This window comes from Larus michahellis, chromosome 6 (genome assembly GCF_964199755.1).
Source record: "Larus michahellis chromosome 6, bLarMic1.1, whole genome shotgun sequence".
Taxonomy (NCBI): Eukaryota; Metazoa; Chordata; class Aves; order Charadriiformes; family Laridae; genus Larus; species Larus michahellis.
The window spans coordinates 49491056-49518307 of NC_133901.1; the positions used below are offsets into that span (position 1 = coordinate 49491056).

Consider the following 27252-nt stretch of genomic DNA (forward strand, 5'->3'; position numbering starts at 1 on the left):
CATGTTGAAACCAGATAATTCCGCCATCAAGCCCACTACACCACCACAGTATCTCTCTGCTTAGACAAGCACTTAGGCATTAAAAGAAAATAAATATAAAAATACCACAGTATTTGTTGAAACATAACAGGGTGGTTGGAGCTTTAAAACCTTCTCCTCCAGCAAACAGGTATGTTACATTGGGTTCATTATCATTATACCGCAACCCATGACATTTCCTACTTGAAACTCAGCCTAAGACCAAAATACCTGGTCTTGATCAGAACTGTCATTAAAATTAAAATAAACTACACTTGCTCTTAACTTGGTAAATACAAGAGATGCTGAAGGTGGTGAATGTAATTTAATTGTGGGCTAACAAATCTAAGCAGTATTAGAAAATTTTATACTTAATGTGGTACAACTGAAGGGCATCACCACTGAGAAATTTCTATTATTTGCTACATGGAAATAGGAGAAGGGAACAGTTTAAACTTTTATGGATTGTGAAACAACAACAGCCAATGCAAAGCTGACTGAGTGAAAGCTTTACCTTCTCTGAATAAAAGGTTGTATGGCAATACTGAAAATAAGCAACCCAAAATTCAGCTGCATAGAAATAAGTCTTAGAGCTACAAAAAAAGCTTCATTGCTCTTCTACTCTGTAGCTACAACAGGTAGCGCAGGAGCTGAGGCTTTCAGGCACTGTAAATTCAAAACAAAAAGCAAAGACAAGGGATCATAACGCATAAAGTACAGTGTAAAAATGGTCCCACATCTCTTTAATGAACACAGATAAACATGAGCACCAGCAATGCCGGACCTACATGAAATGGCTAGGCAAGAAGTCTAGGTAGATACCACTGAGAAAAGCTTTTTAAGCACACAAACTATATCCACAAAACACAAGTTCAAATACAGTCCCTAAACAACAACCTACTATTTCCCTTTGTACAGCAAAGAGACAAGCATTTTATTAAAGGAAGATCTGTGGGTTTTGGGAGCTACTTAACTGATCCATTCTAAGCTAAGACTCAAGTTACTACAGACTGGGGACCTAACTGCAGTCAATACTGCCATTTCATATGCTTACTAAAGACAAGTATTTGGGGGGGAGGAGGAAAAAATGAAGCACAGAAGAACCTTTTAAGAACACATTTATTACTTCAGCACCAAGATAATATTAGCATCAAATGACAGTGTTTCACCCACCTAATGCCTCCAACTGCAAACATTAAATGAATGCAGGTGTTGGACTGAAGAACAAATTGAGTAAAGCTAAATAACTGGCAGAAATAACAGGAACAAGAGAAAACACACATCTGGGAAGCACCACACTTGAGGCAATAATGTTCAAATACAGGCAGAAAGTTAAAATTCAGCTGTCTGTATGAACAAGCAGTATCAGTTGTCACAGAGTTAAGATTTCACAAGGTTAAGTGCAGCTTTTAATGAAGGAAAGCATTTTCTCCTTTTCCATTTTCTTTCCATTATGAAAGGACAAGTGCAAAATTCCTTACTCACACACAGTAACATAGAGGTGCTAATTGGAGTCAAATGACAACTAAAATTCTCCTGAGTTTTTCTGCTCTCCTAAGTAACTCTTATCAGCATTTTTTTTTAATCAAAAATAAAAATGTCGTTGCATTCCAGGTCTTAGTAAGATATGAAAATTAACAGCTATATACTGCAAGTTGCATTAAAAATATTAAAATGTTTGTGTGCAATGTCAAAGAAAGTGAGTACCAGCAACTCCCATAGATTTCAGCTGGCACTAAAGACATTGATGATATAAAAAAAAACAAAGCTCAAACAAAACACAACACGAAAACCCCACAACCCAATAAATGTTATAGAATTCTTAGAGATGCCTACATAAATACAGTACTACTGTCAGTTTATTAAATGCCTCTGAAAGTAAGACAAGCAAGGTGCCCAAATACGGAGCTTTATCGCCCTAGTTTGTAAGATGCAACTCTAACACATAAGATTTATAAAATGCAAGTCTGGCAGAAAGCACAGACTCACAGAAAGAAAGAAAAGTGAAAAAAATTAACAACACCACCCCCCCCCCCAAAAAAAAAAAAAACAAAACCAAAAAAACAAAAAACCCCACAACTTAAGATTATCTATTTTCATGTCAGGTTGTGTGCCACTCACAATTTCAGAGATAGAATGACAATGTTTAGTGTTATCATAACTTTCAACTTACTCTGAAATAAGGGAAATGTCTGAGGAAAAGACATTTTCTAGCCCCAGTAGGAACCAAATAAAATCCCTCACAGTGAATTCTAATCAGACACCAGCAGCCCAGCTAGCTGATCCACAGCGAAATGAGTATGACAGACTGGAAGATATGATGTCAGTAGTAGAAATTACTGCAAGTATATGAATTATATCTGGAGAAGGGAAAGAAATTGCATAGAGTTTGATAGTACATGTAATCTATCTTAAATGATATAAAGTAGAGTAATTTTAAAGGATTAAAATACACCTTTTAAGTTTACCATCTTTGAGAAAGCTGGGGCAGCCTCTGTATTTTGCTTTTATCTGTGATTTACAGGGTCCTATTCTTTGCTAGTCTTCCTCCAATTTGTCTGCTGGATCTGATTACCAGATGGCTAAAATAAATGTATTGTGTTCATTCATGGTAACAGAAGTTGTCTTTAAGGGTTCTGTCACGGCTTCACTATCTTTTCCTTTGTACCTACTCCTCCCTCTGCGAATTGATTAGATTTCAGAGCTAAGTTTCATCTGAGGGCCATTCTGCTGAATGCTGCATTGAAAAGCATATTATCTATTCTAGGAAGCACATACAGATGACCACAGGATATCACAGACCTGTCCTAAAGCAACAACTGCCCTACTCTGCCAAGAAAATAGATGGTTTGATAATCTCAGGGGACAGATTTCCAGAATAAGTATCTGTTACTAACATACATTCTAATGCAATCCAAGAAATAGGTGACAGTTGGACAGAAAGAAGGAAATGAAAAGCAACATATACACAGTGCAAAGCCAAGGAAGGTAACAAGACTAAAGTGAAGACCAACAGCAGTAGGCAAATTAACGACTTGGAGAGCTACCCTATACCTCACGAGAGGTACTTGTTCACTACATGGTTTTGTTTGATCTGGTAAACCGCTACAAACCTGCAAGTAGAGAAACTAAATGAAAGAAAAGGGCATAAACGCACCGTGGCATGAGGGAACATGTATGGCTCTACACATTGTCTCCTTTCCTTTAGTAAAGTTACATGTGCAATCTGTCATCTGAAGTGATAATGCTGTCCCAGAACTCTCTTAGGTGAACCCATCCCTGAGTGCTTTTGCTACAGATGTGAACCAGGCTCTTTACCCAACAGATCTCCTCCTGCGATCAGGTGTTTCCTTAATGTGAATTCCATTTTGCAAATATCTAATGCAATGTATTAGCACTTCAGTGTTATGTATTTATCCATTAACACACGGGCATCTTGGGTTTTATTTTCAGTTTAGTACAATAATTCTCTGTCTCTTAGTCAAAGCTTGGATGTCATAGAACTGATATCTGAAGAACAGCTTTTAATATAGATGAAAATCAGTGTAGTGGATCACCCAGTCAAAATTTAAGTGATCACACTGACTGAACACAGAAGAGTGGCTTCAGAACTAAAATAAGATGAAGGTTGTATCTTAAAAAATCCCAGACCTGTTTTTCACCTCATGTAACGTTTCCCACTTTTCTGGAAGCACCTCCACTAAGTTTAATTTTTCTAAATTGTATATTGGAAGCTTCGTTAGTAATTATATATAAGCATGTTAAAAATTAAAAAAAAACCCCAACAAACAAAAACCAAACCCACAAACAAAAAAACCAAACAAAACCCCACAACACTTAGTGCAGTACAGCTTTTGCTGGTAACATTTGCTATTCTTCTTCTTTATTTAAACTATACTCTTAGCCTTTCAATATTTTTTTAGCCAATGGCATTAATTCCTCAGCATGGCATTTAGAACAGACTGAGGTATAATTATTGTGAAATAAAAAACTCAGCACACTTGAAAAACAGAAATAAAAAATGAGTAGACAATACACCTACGTATTTTTTTTACCTACAGCACAAACATATGGTCATAGCAGTGGGATATATTTTCTTTGTATACCGAGAAGGTTATAAGTATTTTTTGACAGTTATAAAGGGGCAGACTTGGCCATACACAAGAATCAATAACAACCATGTAAAGCCTACAGCAGTGCACACTAACAGGCTGTAGGAGACATTAACACTAGCTAAAAGAAATAACTGTATTTTCAATGAACTTGTTCCTCCTGGATAATCAATTTTTTACACTTCTTACCAGCTGTTCCCACATAGCTCAGGTAGTGCAATGGAAGCAGCTGTCATACAGAATCCATATATTACATGCATGTTATGAGGTTTTAATCTGTCAGAGATGTTTTATGTTTGCTAATTTTGATCAGTCATATCATCTTGAGACCAAGATGAAAACAAATTCACCACTTCTATTTAGGCAAGATGTAATCTACACAAATACACTAATCTGGCTTGATTCATTCTGGATGGTAAAAAAAGAATACTAATTGTGAATCTACTAAAGTCCCATCCTCAAATCCCCTTTATTCCAGAAGTAAGATTTCATCATTAAAATCAGTTTGCCCCACCGCCCACATTCAAGAGATTTGTCACAATCATTGTTTCTGAAATATTGAGTTATAAGGTGCCGTAGTAATTACTATGGAATAAATAGCAATTAAGATTGTTCACACAAATAAGCTCAAACTGTTTGCAGTGAATAATTATGCTAATAGTGTTTTTCTACATAATTTGTGCATCCTTCACAACAATTTACTAGAAAATGTGAAATGTAAATTTGATGCACTACTACAAAAGCTCTGAAAATATGTTTAGTTCTTATTTTTTCCCACTAATTTAAGAAAGCACACAACTAAAACATACTTCTACATTCGTACATTTAAATTTGAAATCAAACTATGCCGAAATTGAAGCAGTCTTTTTTTTTCATTGTATTCCTGCAAAATCGTCCTAAACCATATGCAACAGACATGCTCCTTGCTTAAACCTCACAATGTTGTAACACACATTTTAGCAATTTGAAAGAAGCTGGACTTACTGCTATGTAATAAACTTTGGCCTTTTCCACCAACTTCCAGTTCTTCTCCAAATCAAGATGCTTTTCCTTCTTGTAGCAATTAGCAGCAGCGAGGTTAGCTACAAGAGACCTGGAAGTGATTAAAAACAGGGCATTAGATCCTCTTTAACACGGCTGCAAATTTCTCACTAGGAACAAAATTTCTCAAAGATAATGAAAGATCCTAAGGAACATAACAGCAAGTAACAAAGAGCACCATAAAACACATATACATTATTTGACTATTTCATAATATTTAAATAGTATTTTTAAATCATATATTAAATACAATTTAAATTTAAACCATTTATTAAATGATGTATTTTAAATCCAGCTCCATAGTTTATGTACCCTATCACTATTATATTGTTCACGTGCCTTCATTTGGTTAGACTCAACCTTTGCTGCATTTTGTGATGAACTCCCTCTGTATGGTATTGCATCTACAGATTTTTGTTAAAACTCTTCTAGTACCTAACACCTAAAGGAAAGTAGTCATTCCAGTTTATCTTCTGAAAACTGTTTTTCCTCACTAGAACGAAAAAGTTGATGGATATGAGTGCCTTGCCTTTATAATTTTCCAATGAATAGTTAAATTATTTAAAAGGATGTTTGGGGTTTTTTTTCCCCCTTGGGTTCATATTTTCCTTTAGCAAATGAAAATGGGTCACACTGCTACTTTTAGATGAACTCTTAAAAAAAAAAAAAAACAAAAAACAAAAAACAAACAAAACCACTTTGGCTTAGCTGTGTATTACTGGAAAACTACCAAAAACTCATTTGTACTTCATTCTTTCCTAACAAGTTACAACACAAGCCATGGGACACAACTTCCATTGGCAAGAACAAAAATACTTGTATCATATTTACTTTGTTACATGTAAGACACATTCTATTTCAAATCCTCCTCTTCAGCCATTCAATTCAGCCTTATGAAACACACAAAACTTACAGATGTACTCCTAAAAACAGGTCATAAAAAGATGGTTATGCACTAAATCTCCACTCTGGCTACCATCACCAAATCCTTCTGTGCAATTTTATTATGAGAATGTTCAATAACATACAATATTTAGGGAAGGGGAGTTGGGGAAACAGACAGTTCCATGCTGGCATACAGAGTTTTACATTTAATTTTCAGGATTTAATAGCCATAGGATGCATCTTCATCATTAACACATCATTGTTTTGAGATATTTAAGTACATTAGCCAGATAAGTAACATGTAATTACACACAAAACATAAGGCTATTGAAAACTTTTGCCTTCTCCAATGTGCATACAATTGATGTATGTATCATTCTTTTCCATATAAATGCTACTACAATCCAGAGACAATAGGCTGGAGTGAATTGCTAATCTGCTTCTTCCAAGTTATGCTTCTGCCTCCAGATTGAGTACAGGTGCTAGGAGGTAAGTAAACTGGGAATTCTTGAAAATTTATTCTACCTCAAAACAGCATCTTTCCACTGTTGCCATTTCTCTTTGTCCCATTCAATAAAAAAACCCAAACAAAAGCCCAAAAGAATCTCTCATGAAGACAGCAACCAAGTCTCCCTGTAAGCTTCATCATCAGTGAACCACTCGTCACTGACAGTCCCCATGAAGTTGAACAGATCATGTATATAAAAATTGAAACAAAAAGTTAGACTAACTTTTTCTGAATGTGTCAAAATACATAGCACAGTTCTGTGTCATTTCATCCCAGGAATATTCTTGGTGCTTAATCTTTTAATTCTAAAGCCTAAAGGCAATGAGGACTAACGTGAATTTAGAAAATTTTTAAAAATAATAATTTATAAACAAATAGACCAAGCCTGTGTAGCAATACAAGTAACACGGCAAGAACTTTCATTCTTCATGAATATTATCATTTCAATTACAAGGAATCCACCAGAGAACCAAGTAAATCCAAGAAAGACACGTGCATAACTACGGTCATTTTCTGTAAACCAAACTTAAAAAGCAAATTAAATCTTTCAGTTTTGGCAAACCCTGAATATCCATCAAAGACCTAGCTGGAAAAATCTTGTCTGTGTATGTATGTTGCTAAGTGAAAAGTAATTATGTTCCAGAAAACTAAGCAAAGACTCTCTATGTTTCCTTTCACTTACCACATGCTCCTGAAACTGTAAACCTAGCTCTCTGAGGCCGCATCCAACTGTAGAGATGCTCTGCACATGGTGTGTAATAAAAGATGGTTACACTGAAGACAAAGCACCAAGCTTTTCCAAATTAAAACTGTAAGTCTAACAGCCTTGAGTTCAACATGTGGGACACAGAGAAGGTAGATGTTTTTTCAATGAAATACGGTAATTGGACACAGCCAGAGTGCTTCAAATCAAACGGTTTAATGGAGACTCTGCGCATGTGGGGATTTCTGAGCAGAATGCACAAATCAAAGTCACAGATTATGACGGAGTGTAGGTTCTACTTTAGAGTTCAAACACGCGTTAGGATTTTCTTGAAAAGCTCTGAGAAAACAAAGTGTATTAGTATTGCTAAGCTAGAGAATTCAGAGTGGAAATCACAAATCAGCTCCAAACGCTTTCCTGCAAAAAGCTAGCAGACTTAGCAGAAACAAGAAACATCCACGTCAGGGCACCTTTAACATAAATATACACCGTCACTTACTGGGAAAACCAGGAGGGCTATTAGCCAGCTCCTGCAAAAGAGACAAGAGAGCTGAATTACCTGAAGGAGGAAGTTAGCACGTACCTCAATTGGGACAAGAGATTAGTCAACAAATAGAGTTATCAACCTGGGCCAGGTTGAAGTGATTCTTACAAATACAGAAAATACTGAAAACCAAGAAACAATCAAAGGGTAATTAAAGATTGAGAATAAACTTGCTCGCACTAGGAGAGGTGGGGTTGCACAATACAGCCTTTAGCAGCAAGCGTTGGCCATTTTTTTCTGTCTCCCGAGCAGGGAAATAAGTCTCGAACTTGCTGCACGCTCTCCAGCATGCTCTGAAACAGCCATTGAGATGAAGCCACTGTCTCTAGTATTTGAGCAAACACATGATATCAAGGGAGAGAAATGTTCTATGTAAGCAAAGCAAAAATACTGCTTGACAAGTTAAAGAAGTACTTGCAGACATTTTTATGAATAAATTTACCTAAACTTTTAAATTCCATTGAGATGCATGGCAAAAGATGCATGTATTTTTGCATATATTAGATGCATGTCTATTAACGATCTTGACTTCAGTTTCCCATCATGTCATGTAGGAAACAGTGATTGCTACAGGATGCCTACACAGACACTATATGACTGGAGAGCGAGAGAGAGAGAATCACAGAGCAGAAACATCTTTATTGCTTATCTTCCCTTTGAAAAACTGAATATGAATACTGGAGATGAAGGGGGAAGTCTGTAGACATAATTAATGTCAAAATTCCAGATGAAGATGAATGAACTTCCTTCCTCCACTGAGTACGTACATTCATTCCTGAGAGTAAGACATTATGTATGACATTAAATTGGGAGGGACAGGTTGATAAGCTGGGGGACAGGGCTGTCTGTCATTCAGTGGATCTTCAAGAGCCTGGAGAATTGGGCTGGCAGAAAACTTGAAGGCAAATGCAAAGTCACGCAACTAGGATAGAATAACTGCCATGCAACAATACAGGCGGCATGTTGACAGGATACAACACAGCTTTGCAGAAAAGGACCTGGAGGTGCTGGTGGACCAGGCTTGGAACATGAGTCAGCAGTACACCCACACAGAGAAGGTTAATCACATTCTGGTCTATATGAGCAAGCATGGAGCCAGCAGGAAAAAAGGAAGTTACGTACTCACATTCTGTTCTGGTCTCCAGACCTCATCTGGAGTTCCATGTCAAGCTTTGAGCTTTCCATTACAAGGAAGATACTGACATAATGCAGTGAGTCCAGCAGTGGGTCATCAAGATCATTAGGGGGCTGGAACACTTAACAAATGAAGAAGGGCTTGGCTGAGCCTTAAGAAGAGGTTTTCCTGCTGTTTTCAAATATTTAATGAAAGTTTACAGACAAGATGGAGACAGACTATTCTTGGACACAAGAAGGAACAGACACAAGCTGGAAAAAGGAAAATTCCAACTGGGTATCATAGAAGAATTTCTCCCATGAAGAGCGGTCAAACACTGGAACAGGTTGCCCAGATAGGTTGTGTAACCTCCATCCCTGGAGATGCTGAAAACCCATCTGGACGTTGCCCTGAAAAACCTGTTGTAACTTCGAAGTTGGCCCTGCTTTCTACAGGGGTTTGAACCAGATGTCCACTCTAACTAAAATTGTTTCAGGGTTCTACATGTTATTGGGAAAACTCTCCCTCCTCTGACTCTCAGTTCCGTTCATGTGGCTGCCTACTGCTTTTTCTAATTCTACCCAAAACATTCACCAACTTCTCAGGAGGTTTGGTGTGGATTTTAATTATGGGACTGCTCTCTTACCTGCATAAAATCTACTAACTCCTGATACTACTTTCAAAGGGAAAGAGCAGTTCCTTAGGATCAGTGGCACTGAAAGCCACAGAGGGAAACTGAAAAGGATAATGACAGATATTTTGCTCTTATTCAGACTCAAAAAGAAAATATTCTTCAGGGTAATCAATAACATTTTCATTAACATTTTCATTATTGATTCAATATCTAGTATCAGAAAATTTAGATATTAGCAGAAATTACAGAGGGTTGGTGTGTGCTGGTAACATCTCAAGATTAAGGCAGACATGACTAGCTTTAAAAAAATCACCAGGAGGTAATCAGCAAAGCAGTAGTACATAAGTTCAAGTTTTGTGGGTGGAGGGAGAAAGAAGAAAGCAAAGATAAATGCCTATTGTCTTCATTATCTCTTTCTGAAATTCTTGGTTTTATTAATTTTATTACAATACCCGAAATAAATCACTCTATAAACAGGTTCTTACTTATGGAATGCTCTGAAGCCATACAAAACACCACAAAGGTGATTGTTCATAGTCTACAAATATAAGAAAGGTTGAATAGAGTTCTGGAGAAGTGCTTTTTTTATATAGCAAAGACCATCTTAAAAAAAAGTAGCAAATGAAAACATGAAAGACAAAATTCAAATGAAATTGGTAAGATGTACACATACAGAACTACAGTTGTTACATGAACTTCTCAACAACAGCAAAAACAAAATTGCTTTTTTTCTCCCTCTTGTATAAAATCAAATTAACCCTTTCAATTGGGCTATATTCTGACACCTATCCTCTTTAAACACACTACCACCTGAAGTATATTCCTCACTTGCTAATCAAGTACATATCTGACATGCCAATCAGCTTTCATACAGGCTGCATAAACATACTTGTTAACGAACTTTATCTCCCACATATTTTCTCTCTCCAGAGCAACTGGAAGCTATAAAGTTCAGAAAGAAATAGTATATATATCTTACACTTTTCTGCCATAGTACAACTGCCTTTCTCTAGAAGCATATTAATACCGCCCAGCCTCAAACCATGAGCCAGGCAGTCAAACCGGTGTTAATACGTCCTTTTTGATTCAAATCACAATTTTTCAAGGCCAAATATTCCAAACAAATAGGCTCCACACACTATGCCAACTGCATTTATATCTTAAGGGAACATGGAAGGCCCCTGACCTGTTATCACTAGTGATGCAGGCAGCACAAGTTCCTGTTGGTTCTTCACTCTGCTCATAGTAATGGGCATCCACATGAGCTTCCTCAGCCTTCTTCTTTAAGATCTCTCCAAACTTGTCTTTGCCGATGCACCCAAAGAAAGTTGCAGCTTTGTAAGGGCTCTGAATCATCCACTGCAGATAGACAGGAAAAATAAAAACAAAAAACAAAGTTAGCACACCTGGCATATATATATTTTTTTGCCATTTTTTTCTCTCGCCATATTTAATTCTGTGCCTACAGAGCATTGTGACACAGAGAACACATCTATGCCTGCACTAAAAAACATCCAGTACATCAAGGGATGGAAGGTCAAAGAATAAAAAAATTACCCTTAATGATCCCAATGAGTGTTTAATACCTAATATAGAACTTAAATACACGTAGTTCACTATCAAATAAAGTGGATTACTATGTTTTTACAAGGTATTTCAAGAGAGGTTTCCTTGCTCAAAGGAGATGCCCCTACACTTACGTTTAATCACCCAACCTTTGGTATCTTTAAAGAAAATGCGTAGAAAATAAAAGAAAAGAAAAAAGCATCAAAACCAAAAAAAACCAACATAAAAACCAGAGAGATAGCACATAAGGAAAACAATACATTTGAGAAACCTAAGAAGAAACGTTGTGCAACATTCACGATATATAAAAAACTAAATGGTACTGAAAATAACCATTTGTGTCTACCATTTAATTATATGCAAAAAAGCAAATGCTCCCCATTTACATTGTTAAACCACGCATGAAAATATCTATCTCCAACTTTATTAAGAGCAGTTCTGTCACTTGAATTGTAAAGAAAGAGCGTAGCTGCACAGTGTTGCTAAGGTGCCAGGTTGTTTCATAAAGCTCCTCTTTTATTCATACAAAATATGTATCATTCAACTGTAACTCCATTTTGTACTAAGTTAAAAAATAGCATTTAGCAGCAATGTAAAATCTAGAGTGAACTAAAAAAATAAATGCGAAGAAACAATCATAGGCCCTACTCTGCTGGTGGTGAGTCAACCAACTGAAGTCATTATAATTCACTCTAATTACAGTCAGAAAGCTTATTCACTCAATCTATAGTATGAATTAAAGGCTACATCAATTTACTGCTATACTAAAACCCTACTTATAATTGTTTCCTAATCAAGATTTAAACAAACGATAATGTCTCCATTAGAAAGCAGCATTAGTGGTAGCTGCGGGTTGTAGAAAGGTCAAGTAACTGAGTTGCAAATACATGCTTAGTCACATCTTTATTACTTCCAGCTTCAGAGGAGGAAAAAAAAAAAAAAGAAAAAAATATCTTTAGTCATGTAAAAGTCTTCATTAATAAGGCAAAGGTGGACAAAATCTGCAAGGCCTCTTTCCTGCAGCAATTAAAGTTATGTAAAGTTTAAGGACAAAAAAGATTGTGTTGTCAGATGGTGGCAGCATTCAATCTCTCATTCATTAAATGCACACTACATATGCTCTGCTAATCTATTCCGTATCACTCTAAATTAATATAAATTAAGAAAACCCTTAACAAGAGAATTATCTATGATATCCTTGGATTTTACAAACATTTGCACATACATAACACACATTTGCACAGTGTTCATTTAGGATGTCTTAGGAACAGTAATCTTTTATATTTGGAGGTATGGTTAAATAGAACAGATTATTTAACAAGGCTAACGATGTTGTGACCTACTGTAAGCAAATACGGAACCAATTTCCACACCGATAAGAACTGAAGTACCTGAAGCCTCGTGTCCCATGTTGAAAACCATGCCTTACTCTGACAAATAGCAAGAATTAATAGAGATAACTATGAACAGCGTTTATCAACAGTTCTTCAAAAAACATAAGACTTCAAACTGCACCTTAGGCTTACAACACTTCAACGATGACATAACTTTTCCATCCTTTATACATAAAGTCTGACAACATTTAGAGCAGTAGTAAGTAATATTTACCATACATCTCTGAAAAAAAGAATTTCTGTTCAAGTATCACAGTTTTGGCTATTGGCAGCAGTTCAGTTTGAATTCAGATGTGATATATGCCATATATAACTATCACAATCCTTACTTTAAATGTAAGTAAAATTATTCGTGAGAATCATAAGTTACAACCTAGGATTTCTTGAGATGAACCTTTGTATATTGTGCAGACCACTTCTTCCAGAAGCAGTGGTTCTGCTCATACTGGTGATTATCTGAAACACGAGTATTATATGATGGGGGAATATTTCTACCATATAGATATTATTTTCCTTTGAACATCAGACCTATGTTGAGCGACACTGAGGAAGATGGAAAAGCAGTTCAGCAGTGTTTCTGGAAAGATCCTCTTAACCCAGATCTCCAGTTACAAATACTCCCAGCTTCTTGGAATTATCTCCACAGATTCCTACAATAATGGTGGTGAGGTGTTGCTAGCTGCAGAGCTCCTCCAAACTGTTCCTCCTTTGCTCAGCTAAAAGGCTACATATTAGTAAAGGCAAAAAACAGACACCGCATTACAAATTTGATGAAACCGAACTATAGAAATATCTCTGTGGTATACCATTGAAGTTGCACCTAGTGGAATGAGCCATGGCAGGCATTTTTTGCATAGGTGTGAAAAAACAAAAAAGACAAAATAACATCTTCAAGGTAGACTCTGGAGGACTTTTTTAAAAATTTCACCCTGGGTTGGAGTTTAATTTTGAATAACTTGATATGGAAATAACAGGCTTCTATGGGCTACCTCACACACGATCGTTATTAGCAACATTTTGACTAAAATACTCTAAATGGGAATGGGGGTCAGTCATCACAAGATACTTATCATCAAGAAACAGCCATGCAGCGTTGTATCCAATAGCAAGTGAAGGTCAGTAACAAACTGCACACATTAATACCAGGTATACGGTTATATAAACTGCAAATTAATTTTATAGATTTATGTGGAATACAAGATTTAATTGAACGAAAAAGACTTTAGACAGAAACGGAAAATGACCCAGCTCAGCAGGCACTAGCATAATGAGTTAATTATCTAGGGTTTGGCTAGGCAGCAAGGCAGCTATTAACTAACTGTATTGACAGTCTGGTCAGGAGAGGTTGGCACCTGGCCACACCATGAATCCTCACCATCACCCAAGGGAATCTGAGGCTGTCAATGTCCCAAAGACAGAAGTGTCAAAAGTAGGAACTTATCATGAAAGAACAAGACAGCCTCAGGAGTGGAGCACCACAGAGGAAACTCAAAATCTAGTGTGGTTTATGAAATCTAATGTGTTTCTCCATCCTAAATTTTTCTTCTGTCAACACAACTTGGACATCAGGTATACACAAGGACAGGCCCTGACCTTTTCAGTTAGAATAAGCATCCATGACAGAGGATGGGACAGAGCACGGGAAATAGAACACCTTTCAGATGTTCTCTTGAGTTAAACAGATTGCATTTTGCTTGCATTTTTATTGTATACACTCTGGCAAACTAAAAGCAAATATTAACTTTTTTTTAAAATTTATTTCTTGCCTTTAGCATAACTCTGTATTAAAATTAGGCTGATTTCAAAATAAGCAGCATCTAATATCAGATTACCCTATCCCTACAGGCACATGATTCCTTACAATCAAATCCTGAAGCCAGCACTTCCAAAAGAGGCCAGCACCCTGACTGCTCAAGGATACACTAGAGAGTGACAGAACGCTTCTCTCCTTATTTTCATGAGGCTAACTTGGGCTCAAAGTAGTAGGAGTATCCGTTCAAGTGGTTTTTCATGATCAGAGCTAATAGGGTGAACTCTTCGGTATGCTTTAGTTATCAGAGAAGCGTAAGAACCTTTGTGTTCCAGGGAGTAGGTGGCCACTGCAGAGAACAGCATCGCCTTTCTTGCAAGATGTTAAGATGCCAAGAAAACTTCATAACAAGTAAAATTTCTGAAGACTCAATCGTGACTTTGTGAGACTGCTTGGAGTTAACTATGTCCCACTCTTTCACATCCTCAGACTCAAAGATGTGGTACAGCTATCTCCCACTTCTGTTTGATTAGAAAACAATTTCGGGAAGGCTCCGGCGAGACCTTATAGCAGCCTTCCAGTACCTGAAGGGGGCCTATAAGAAAGCTGGGGAAAGGCTGTTTGCAACGGCATGTAGCAATAGGACGAGGGGCAATGGTTTTAAACTAGAGCAGGGTAGGTTTAGATTAGACATTAGGATGAAGTTCTTTACAATGAGGGTGGTGAGACACTGGCACAGGTTGCCCAGAGAGGTGGTGGAGGCCCCATTCCTGGAGACACTCAAGGCCAGGCTTGATGAGGCTCTGGGCAACCTGATCTAGTTGAAGATGTCCCTGCTTACTGCAAGGGGGTTGGACTAGAAGACCTTTAAAGGTCCCTTCCAACCCAACACATTCTAGGATTCTATGATTCTAATTTACCTCACTATCTCCAGTTGCAAAGATAATGCCCCTGCCAAAAGGAGAGTTGGCTACTGCTGGGTCTTGGTACACAATCCCGCAAGACTTAAAAAGAAACATCATACTGATGAAGCTTAAGACAGATTTACAGCCTTCTGACTAAAACAAAGATCCTTCAGAAGTGATTTCATTTTACTCCAATGCTATGCTTTGCTGTAAGTGCCACTGTTAACTGGACAACATCAATAATCAGAACAAGGAGGCTGATGAAGACACTCTCTATCAGTCCCACATTGTTCTCCATCTGAACTCCTTAGCTCCTGAATTCTTTTATAAAGCTGCAGCCAGTAGTTCAATTCCACGTCTGTCAGTCATCTTAAACTAACAATGCCAAAGCATGGGAAGCTTTGCTTAGACTGACATACCTTCTGCACATAGGAGTTTTCAGCTGTAGACTTGAATCCTAAATGCTTAGGAATTGACAACACAACAGGAAGCATTATGCCCCTTCACAGCGAAGGATCTTCAAAACTCATTAACACTGAATACAGACATCTGAAGTGCATCTGAAGTGTGTTATTTGAAGCTGGACTCTTCTCTGCATGATCTGTCAAATCTGATCTTATTTTAAATTGCAGCTCACAGAGGAGAGGACTCCAAAGACCCAAAATTAGCTCAGACTTACCATGCTTGCTAAAATCTAAACTAAACAATGTTATCAACTACTCATGAAGCACTCTTTTTAGTAAATCAGAACAGAAAAGGCTTCTTTTTATGCAGTGCTATTTGGAGAATCTCTTGTTTTTATATTCTGAATTTTAGAATGAGTCCATATACTTTTCAGAAGGTTTCACCAGTCTGTTGTACCCCTAGGACATGTCCCGTCACCAATTATATACACAGTCCATTAAAAAGCTCTTACAAATATTTTTAGGAATATTTTAGCAGCTCAAAGAGAATAAATCACACCTCATCTTAGACAGCCAGATAAAATGAGAAAAAGTGGGATCAAAACCCAAACCATTATATATAACTTAAAAACACAAAAACCTGACAATATGTGAAACAATCCTTAAAAAAGACATTAGTGTCGCTGTTCCAAGTGATCTCACTTATTTCTTATGAATAATGTGATACACCTCAAGCACAACTGGACTGCAATATGCTGTTACCATTGTACATACTATATCATTTACAATCCCTGTCGTGGTGGGTTAACCCCAGCCAGCAGCTAAGCCCCCACCCAGTTGCTCCCTCCTGGGGGGAAGGGGGAGAGAATTGGAAGTGCAACAGTGAATAAAAAACGCATAGGCCAAGATAACATGACACAAAGGCAATCGTTCACCACCTCGCACCAGCAAACTGATGCCCAGCCAGTCTCCGAGCCATGGCTACCTTGGAAAAATTCCCCCTCCCTCCCTGCCCCCAACAGTCTCATTGCTGACCATACTCCATATGGCCTGGACTATCTCTTTGGTCCGCTGGGGTCAGCTGTCCTGGCTGTGTCCCTTCCCAACCTCTTTCCCACCTCACAGCCTACTTGCTGGGGCAGCAGAGTGAAAAACCAGAGAAGGCCTCGATGCTATGCAAGGACTGTTCAGCAATAGCTAAAACATTGCTGTGTTAAACAACACTGTTTTGGTCACAAACCTAAAACACAGCACCACATGGGCTGCTATGAAGAAAATTAACTCCATCCCAAGCAGACCCAGTATCCCTACTCCTGAATCATTGTGATGAGAATACAGCATCAAGACCCTGGAAAACAGATAAGATACTACAGGTTTGTTCCAACAACCTTACAATCTTTTATTTCTTTTTTCAACAATCAATATTTAAAGATTCCAACAGCTATTATCACATAGTGGCTATATAAGAAAAAAGAAAAAAAGAGAAGTAAAAAATAAGCTTATCTTTATAAAAGCAGGCTTGCAAAAAGGAGCCCCATGTCCTCCACAGCATTTCTTCCACCATTAGCTGAAGCTGCCAAATCTTGCATGAGGAAGTGATATTGTTAAAATGCATGACAACACCCTCAAGCAACTTCCAGTCAAATGATATAAAAGTGATAATATTTTTTAAAGGAAAAGACTAGCTAAAGCCTTGCACTGAGACCAACATCTAAATCTTATCAGGATTTGGTTCAACATGTACTATCCAAATCGCTGCACAGGAATATCTATTAGTTTTAGTGCGGCACCGCAAGTTGCGTTTTGCTATCAAATTTAAATGTCTATCAAAATGTTAATCATCCAGGAGCAGTAATTCATTCACTTTTACATTTAAAAACACAAAGCTAACAAACTGCCTCTTAACAAAATCTATAATCAATATAACTATATACAATGCTGCAATTCTTTTGTATTCCATTTCCTATTCTTTCCTTCTTGCTCTTCATCTGCTTGTCCACTGTTTTATTTTCAGTCCAGTTTGTAAGCTTCTTGCTGTACAAGGAAATACAAGTGTATTTTCTGTAACTAAACACGTAGTAGCCTCATTCCAAAGTTTCAGTGTGGCCAAAAGCTAGCTCTCTCTTTTATTGCACCCCTTAAATACTGGCCAGTCTAGGCACCTAATTCCAATACTCCTTACTCCATCACCCTCTTATCCTGTACTTATAATGCTACAGTTCTGCCTCAAACACCTGAAGAGCTGTAGCCTCGCTTCTGAAGTTCAATATATGTTATCTGAGGCCAAAGGCAGAATGTCTCCTGCAAGACGAGACAAGGCACATAATTGAGACCGCAGCTGGCCTTGCGTCCCTTCCCAGTTTGAAGCACAGAACCTGAGACATCAACTACCTCCTCGTTATTTGATCTGATCTGTCACTCCCGTTCCCTTTCCACAACATGAACACGGTCCCTTCTCAAAACCAGGGAAAAGATGATACACGTGCAAAAGAGGGCCAGTCATGCCAGTCCTTCATCACTTCAGTAAGTGATGACGTAAGTAAGAAGATCACTTCAGATCTTCATCACAACAGTAAGAATTCCAGGTTTACCTGGGACTCTTCTGCAGCTGTTTCAGTGGATACAACCGTTTAAGAAATTTGCTATTATTACAAAGGTGTGTACAAGGTAAGGTTTGAGAGTATCTTTACCAGTAAGAGAACTCAAAGGTACTGACTTCCTTGTTGAAGACTGTGTGAAACGTGGCAAAGCAGCAAAGAAGGTACAACACAAAAAAGTCTTGTTACTCTGTGGCTAGAAGCTGTGGTGTTGAACTGTTAATGGAGGCATATTAACAAGACAAAAATGGCACATCACACTTGGGTACAGTAAGACAGACTCATTGGGCAACTATACACTAGGGTTAACCATCCCTCAGCCTACTCCACCTGTAGTAGAGAAGGCTTTCTACTCACTTCATAGAAATACAGGGAAGACTGATAAGCATTTTAAAAATGCCTTCAAATTCTCCAGTGTAAAACACTGTATATATATTTAAGTACTAACCTATAAATGAAGTTGATATTGTTGCAAAGTGACATTTTAGGATATTTCGCATATGAGTTTGCATATCTATAACCTTAAAACAAATCTTCCTTTTCAAAATGCATGCATATGTCACTCTCACTCCCCTGCTAGCTGATGTGCAGTCTCAATGAATACACCCACACTCAGGATGACAGCAAAAAAATCCACAAGTGAAGAGACTTCTTTCATTGTCTGGCAGCACAGAATTCATAAAGCACAAACCGTAAACAGCTGCCTATCAGCTTCTATCAGCAATAGTATCAAAAACAGATGCCAAAGGTCAAGTCAAAGTTTATTGACAATGATGAACTTTGACAGCCTCTATTAAATTACTTCTTCCTTTAAGGTGTATGTGATCAAAGCAGCAGAGAGATTTTCACTCAGTCACATAACAAGCTATTTGTTGAGATTGAAACATCTGGTCAATATCTTCTAACACTGCAATTTCATGCACAGTTAGCAATAGGGTACATTTCTTCTCTTCTTCTTACAGGGTCCATAAGGGTGGCACATATGGCCGATCATTTCATTCAAAAGGGTTTCAATTCCAGGCATTACATACAATTGTCTCTATCCTTTATAGTACTTTAAGTCTACCTACCATTGTTTTCCATCATCACTGCTGCCTGCTCTACTCTCTGCTATAAAAGCCCACAAATATGACAGAGCACTTAAAGCTTAACAGCTTTTGACTACTGGAGTTAGAAAGCAGTTAAGGCAATGGAGTTTTTAAAGTGGCAGGTCTTCATCTATCTGTTCTCAAGAATTCCCAACGCATTAAACTATTTACCAAAGCTCTAGTAACAGGGATTATAATTTTTGTTGTAAGAGCAAACCCTTCATTTATGAGGCATTCCAGAGCAAGTAGAGATCGCCCTTTTTCCTAATTTATAAGTTATTCTCCATTTTACAAACATAGCAGAAAACATACACTATATTTCAAGAGATCGTGTGATCATTATATGAATTTGATGAATCATAATCCTATTTCTCAATCTGAAATAGCAAAAAGACACAAAATGTTATCTATCCCAAATGCTGAGAAATGCTTGCTTTTAAAATTATGCATCTATGTTGCCACAGCAACAAGTAGTGGATAATGTGAAATGTATTTTACCCTTCCATTTCTAAATCCCAATCTTTTCGGTCAAAAGAGAGAGGAGGGCTAGGTGCAAACATGCCTACATGTACAGTTCCAAGAATTTTCAGTTACTATTTTATTCAGTTAACGGCTGATTTCCACATCTCATTTCCACACTGGCTGACTCCAAGTAGTATCTGAACCTTAAACGTTTCCCTAGCAGTTGTAGAAGACATGGACTCTAAAACACCTCAATATAATTACGCATCGTGCCCAGATGCTGCACCAAAGGCATCCAGGAGGGGTGGGCAGTGAAGGGAGGAGGTAGCTAATCTCCATGTGGGAAAATCTACAAAATGCTTGAACAGAGACATCCCTCAGAGATGTCACTGAAGATGCCTGGGCTTTTCTGGAAAGTGCGTTCACTTTCTGCACTATGGCATTTATTCAGTAGTACCTCATTGTTCTGACGGAATGGGATCTGTAACCTAGATTTAAAAAAAATAAATAAATCAGAATTGTCCACTAGAAACTGATGGGTTTCATATAAATCTCAAGATATGGCTTACAGGTAACAGAATATGTTTGCAGGTTGTAAACATGAGCCTAAATAAGAGCCTGTCACAACGTGTCACAAAGGCCAACAATCAAGTCAGGAAAGCAACTAATTAGCTGTCACTTAGCACTAACAGCATTGTTGTAGACATTAAGTCGTTAGCCAGATTCTAGCTGGTTTTTGATAGGAGTGGGAAGCAGGAAGTGTTGCAGGAGCTCCAAACAAGTTCAGAAGTGATGGGATTAGCACTATTAAATCACAGTCTTTTTTCAAAGAAACCCACAACAACGCCAACCAATTGCAACAGGTGCAAATTCAGTCTAAACTTTATTGTATATGTACAGCAAGGCTTATATTATTGTGGTGGAACATTCCACCTAAGCTGATAAGAAGTTTATTTCTTCCAGAGTTAATAAAGAAGTTCCTCCAGAAGAGATTAGGAGAAAAGAAGTTAAAAAATAAATAAAAACTCTGGTGTCTTTCCTCTAACTTAAAGGCTTTCTTTCACTAGACTAGAAGCCCTCTGAGTGACCAAGACAAAACTTTGGAAAGGTGATATTTGGCTTTGAGTCAACACCATTAGGAATTAATATTTTGGGATTAGCCTCTCCTAAGTGTTATCCCATATACACTATCCGTAGTTCCCCATGGACATGTCCCCCCTCCAAGTTTCACAGAACATTCTTAAGGAATGATCCCTCTTGCCATAAACTGTAAAGATACTCCATTCTGATTCCTAACCAAAATAGCAAAATACAATTATTTATTATACCGTTTGATCACTTTTAAACTGGTGTATTCCTTCCTTCATGGTAATTCTTATATTTGATTGTAACAAATTTTAACTTTTTTTTTTTTAATTTTAACAAAATGTATGACAGAAGTCACATATAATTATGTGCAGTTGAAAACAGCGCTTGGCACTACCTGAATTTCTTGGCACACAGCTCAAACATACTAGTAAGTTCAAATAATTTTCACAGAACAGATAATTTAGTCACCAACTCCTGCGTACTTCCGAAGAACTGCAAATTGCTCTTAAATTTGTTTTTTCCTGAATTCAATCACAGTTAGGACACTCAACACTTGACTCCCATGATCAGCTCAGTCTCAGCACTAACTCCCAGACATAATTTGGCAGGAGTGGAAGGCAAGGGAAACCTTAATTTACTAGAATGCTGTGTTTGATTCAAAAAAGAGTCAGCTCTCTTATTGTTGGCTTCAAAAAATCACATGGTTAGACCCAATGAACTTTAACTTATCTTTTTTACAAGAGGAAATATTTTTTTCAAATTCTAAAATCAAAATTAGCAGAAAGACAAAATATATATGTGAAACACGAAGGAGAAGATGCTTTACTGTTCAGGCCTGATCTGGTTAATATTCTTTGACCAAGGTGTATTTTGAAGTTAATGACTTCCTTTTTCCAGTTTTCTCCGAGAAGCTGGGAAGCCCAGACCCAATTGTGATCTCAATTAATCTAGTTTTACACTGATGTAAATTTATTCACTTCAATAGAGTTGTGCATGATTTATGCAGATGCAAATGAAATCAAATCCATACCTAGTATGACCCTATATATACTATCTTTTCATTTAGTAATTAATTTTTTATTTTACCCAAAGGACTATCTGCAAGTATATGTGTGTAGCTTCATTATTTCAATGTTTTATAAAACTACCCAGTATCATCTACTACAATGCATGTACTGACCACTATTAAACTATAACAGTTAAGATAAAAAAAAAAATCTATGTCACGGATCAACATCCACTGCAGAGACACTTAAAGAGTACCACTTGAAGAGTTTAAAGTAAAATAACGAAACAATGTCTCATCTGCATTAAGGCATGTGGAACAATAAGATGTCAAATTTTGAAAACCAACAATTTATGAAACAGAATATGGGGTATTGTGGCTTTCCTTTTTTTCCATGAACATGGCAAACCAAGAATAAATTATAACTAAATTATAATTAAACTATAGTGATTTGTTTTTAAAAATAATAAATAGAACTTCACTTTAAAAATATGTTTTCATTACAGCCACCATCACAAAATATTTAAGTTGCAGGAACAGCTCCCTAAGTATCTTACTTCTGTATTCAGATTTGCTGAACATCAGGTAAATCCTTGGGGCAAATCACTCAAATACCATAAACCACTAAATGACCACAAGTGACCCTTACAAAAACTTGATTTAGTGATAGGCATTTCAGTACAGTCTTACAAGCCTACTGGTAAAAAGATCCTTTAAATGTGGACAAAAAGAGCATCTCTGAAAATGTGCTTATCTTCGATCCCCCAAATTCACAAATTGAGGATTTTCCCATTTAATTTTTTCTGTATTTTGAAATGCCTGATGATTGATGAAGATTGTACTGTAAGGGTGAAATGCCAATTCACAACTTAATTTTGAAAGGCATGAGTTGGAATAGCTCCCACTGAAGAAAGGAAAAAAAAGAATCAGAGAAATTCCATAAGGAACTGCTTTCCAAAACATACTCTAAGACCTTTTTGTTCCTATAAGCTTCATAATGAATAACTGTTCACAAAAAAATGTATAAAACTAAATGAAAAATCTTGTGGTCAAAATTTGGTGTAATACACTCTTGGCCTGTACGTGTTATAGAGCACAGTAAATGCTATTACATGAGACAGAAATCTTTAGATAATGCATTGGGAACAAAGTAACTTCATTAATTGTTATAAGATCTGTTTTTTTCCCCCTCATGAGCAATTCCAAATATCCAGGATTATCTACTCTTCTTTATAATAAATCTGTCATATCTCCATCTGAGCACATGTAATAGTCCGTTTACTTTTTAAAGAAATATTTTTACGTATGCTTTAAAGAAGATGTAAAACAGTCTAAGCAATAATGTAATTCAACAGTCTCCGTTGTTTTCTGCTCAGGGGCATTTACTGCTTTCAGCAGCATCAGGCAAGCCAATAACCCCAGATCTTGCTTGCACTGGCTGCAGGATATGCTAATTGTGAACCCTGAAGATCCAACATATTAAAACAGCATGTACTTAATCTGAAACCTTAACTGCATATGTGCTAATTAATTTGGATCTAAAATTATCATATTATTACTTTGGTATTTTGTATAATAATTTTCTGTACAGCACAAAATCTATCATATTGCAAGTGGACAAGTATAAATGTATTTAACTTAACATCTAAGGAAAACTAAAATCAAGTGTTTTCAAACTATAAATACCTTGGGATATTTTCCTTCTCAGAAAGATAAAAACGGCAACAGAATTTTAAGAATTCTTTCTGGAGTTTTTGGATATTGTCATTATTGTTAGCTGTTCTACTAATGTTAATTACATCATTACATGATTTCCCATGGATAACGACCTGTAACTCCATCTACTTATTCTCTACAGAGGCAGAGGGACACAGTAGATTAGGAGGCTGTCAAGATGATAAAATGACATCGAATGCAAATTTGTATTTGTAATACGCCATGCAAGATTTGGAAATGCTACTTGAAACAGAAGCAGCTAACTAGCTTCAGGCACTGAATGTATGCTTCAGGCAGCAAATGTATGAAAAAATGCAAATACATTAGAATATCTGAAGCAACAACAACAAAAAGATTGTATCAAAACTTCATTAAGAGGAGAATCTGTCAATAAATCAACTGAAAGATAAGGACAAGTATTAAAACACTCACCAGTTATAACTGCTATAACACCATTTCTCTTGATACAAAAGCTAACCAGTAATGATCTAAAAGGTTAACTCATTAGTCCTTATTTTTAATTTTCCAGAACAAATTCCTAAGCGTTTCAGATACCTTTAATCTAAAAGCCAATTTTCTGCTCATACTTATATTGATGGAACCTGACTGATTATCAGTGGGATTATACCAGTACAGATTAAAAGAGAATTTGGTCCCATTATCTTAATTCTGGTAAATTGTTAGTTGTTGTACATAGTACCTGACCATTCAAGACTAAGTCCTCAGGATACAAATGCGTTGCTCTGTTAGTGGGCTGTGAGGACACTCCTTAATAACTGTAAAGTAATTTGAAACTGAAGTGACCAGATCAATGCTCGACACTGATAGGAAAGTACTGCCTGTGCATAGGATTTTAAAGCCAACATCACCACTTTTTATTGCTAACACAAACACATTTCTTTTTACCAGTTTGGGTACAAAAACTACTTCTATAAAACCAAAGCACTCTAATATTAAAAAGAGCACGCAGAAATTAAGTTAGAACATCCAGGTGTTAACAAAAATTATTTCTGCAGATCTGTTATTTCAACAATGTCAAAAGCATTCATCCCTTTCTTAACGCGACATAACCCACACTCTGGAAAATGCTGTAGACAGCTGATATGTTACCCCAATTTTTTTTTATTGCAACTAAAAAGAGGTTTTGTTTGTTTGTTAGTATTTTTATTAATATGGCAACGTGATTACTGTTATTTTAAGACAGTCTAAACCAGGATTAGACAACTGTTACTGAAGGCTAAAAGCAGCCTACTACTGGCCAGTAGCAGCAGTGGCCAGTGGCAGCAGGCCACCCTTGTAGATATCCAGGTTTGTAATGCATATATGCCTATATTCACATTTTCTTGTACCATGTATTAATGTACATGGATTGCCTTGTGGATACATAGAATCATAGAATTGGAATGGATCTTTCAGATCATCGAGTCCAACCATCAACTTAACTCTGTCAAAAACCATCACTAAACCGTGTTGCTAAGCACTGCGTCTACCCATCTTTTAAAGACCTCCAGGGATAGTGCCTCAACCACTTCCCTGGGCAGCCTGCTCCAATGCTTGATAACTCCTTCAGCATAAAAATTTTTTCCTAATATTCATCCTAAGCCTCCCCTGGCGTGACTTGAGGCCGCCTCCTCTTGTCCTATCATCTGTTACTTGGGAGAAGAGACTGACCACCACCTCCCTACACCCTCCTTTCAGGTAGCTGTAGAGAGCAATATGGTCTCCTCTCAGCCTCCTTTTCTCCAGGCTAAACAACCCCAGCTCCCTCGGCCGCTCCTCATAAGGCTTGTTCTCCAGACCCCTCATCAGCTTTGTTGCCATTCTCTGGACACACTCCAGTGCTTCAGTGTCTTTCCTGTAGTGAGGAGCCCAAAGCTGAACACAGTACTTAAGGTGGGGCCTCACCAGTGCCGAGTACACGGGGACGATCGGCTGGTCGTCCTGGCCACAGGACGTCCTGCTGGCCACACTGTTCCTGACACAGGCCAGGATGTTGTTGGCCACCTTGGCCACCCAGGCACACTGCTGGCTCATAATTTAGCTGGCAGTCGACCAACACCTTTTCTGCCAGGCAGCTCTCCAGCCACTCTTCCCCAAGCTGCTAACGCTGCATGGGGTTGTTGTGACCCAAGTGCAGGACCCAGCCCTTGGCCTTGTTGAACCTCATACCCTTGGCCCATGGATCCAGCCTGTCCTGATCCCTTTGCAAAGCCCTTCTACCCTCAAGCAGATCAACACTCCCACCTAACTTGGTGTCGTTTGCAAACTTAGTGAGGGTGCACTCAATCTCCTCGTCCAGATCATTGATAAAGATACTAAAGATAACAAGCTCCAATACTGAGCCCTGGGGAAAACTACTTGAAAGGCTGATTTCTGAGGCCAAAATCTGCTATGCTCTAGGTTCAGAGGAACAAGGAAATTTCAGAGGAGCAAGACCACAATCATCAGCTTCTCAGTTGACAAGTATTTACAACGTTTAAATTTAGCCTAATAAGGCTAATATTTTTACTGATGAAACGTAACATGGTAATGAAGAATCTTCATTTTTAGACTCTCCAGTTTTCTCCTGGAACTGCATAGGCACTTAGATTTTCGCTACACAGATTCCATATAGCAGACAAGAATTTTCTTTCCTCATTCTATTTCTATGGACCACTTAACAACACCATGATTACTTTTAGATCACTTGAACACCCACGGACAAACGCAAGGCAAACACTAAGCAACAGCCTCCTTCAAACGGTAAGTTAGAAATGAACCCACATTCAGTTAGTTCAAGTCGACATCTTCAGTAGCTGCTCCTATTCCACCACCACCCCCAAACCCAATGGAAAGTTACACAGGGAACTAGTATTACCAGCTTACAGCTAACCTTTGCTATCAGAGCAGTGTGTCACGCCTGGTGTGTCTAAATCCAGATTTATCAATTCTTCAGGTTGCTTCCTCAAAGAGGAGAAATAATTGCCACAGTGAGGACTCCTAGACTTAGCAATACTAAAAGCTCACCCTTTAGTAGCAATGATTTTGATGAGTTGCCTCTCTACAACTGAGCCCCAGCACTAGCATACCATCTTCTAGACCTTTTTACACACAAGCCAAAACAAACACTTAATTTTCCAAAACATATTTGTTAAAAATCCCAGTATAACCCAGTATTTTAACATTTTGGAAACTTTATTGTGACAAATGTAGGAAAACAATGTTATTACAGCCATCCCCGCAATTAAATATAACTTATAGTATAATTGTGTGAACTTTTTCAGTTTAAAAAAAAATTTTCCTCCACTAAAAGCCAAAATAGCATTCTTAAATAAAGGGACTGTATCTAATTTCCTTGCTAATCCATTATCCGTTTTAACAATTGCTGAAGTCTGAACAAAAGATACCAGTGTTAAAAAATGAGAGCTAGAAATACATCAAAACAGATATCTTGGATTGTTGCGGAATGAGGTTTTAAAAAGACAACAACTCTACAGTTCTGTAGACTGCACGTTCAGAAGATATTAATGTAGGAAGCTCTAAAAATCCTTGTAACCCTGACCTTGCCAGCGATCATACACATAGCAAACTCCAGGTGTTACAACATTGAGTTAACCTCACCCCCCCCGCCCCCCACCCCCCAAAAAATAAAAAACCCTCAACAACAAAAAACCCAGGACACTGACAAAGAAGTCTAAGCTTATTCCTCAAATGCTTTAGACTCTTCAAAAAACAAA

General features: G+C 37.5%; 1 protein-coding gene across 2 annotated transcripts in view; it reads right to left on the minus strand.

Annotated features, from left to right (window-relative positions):
* ADK (adenosine kinase) overlaps window positions 1-27252 on the minus strand; it is a 298671-nt gene that overhangs the window by 148835 nt on the left and 122584 nt on the right. For both annotated transcript variants that reach the window (XM_074590930.1, XM_074590931.1), the window contains exons 5-6: window positions 10746-10918; window positions 5115-5223 (exon numbers count right to left, since the gene is read on the minus strand). In XM_074590930.1, the coding sequence (XP_074447031.1) occupies window positions 5115-5223; window positions 10746-10918 (282 nt within the window). The remainder of the gene's footprint in view (window positions 1-5114; window positions 5224-10745; window positions 10919-27252) is intronic.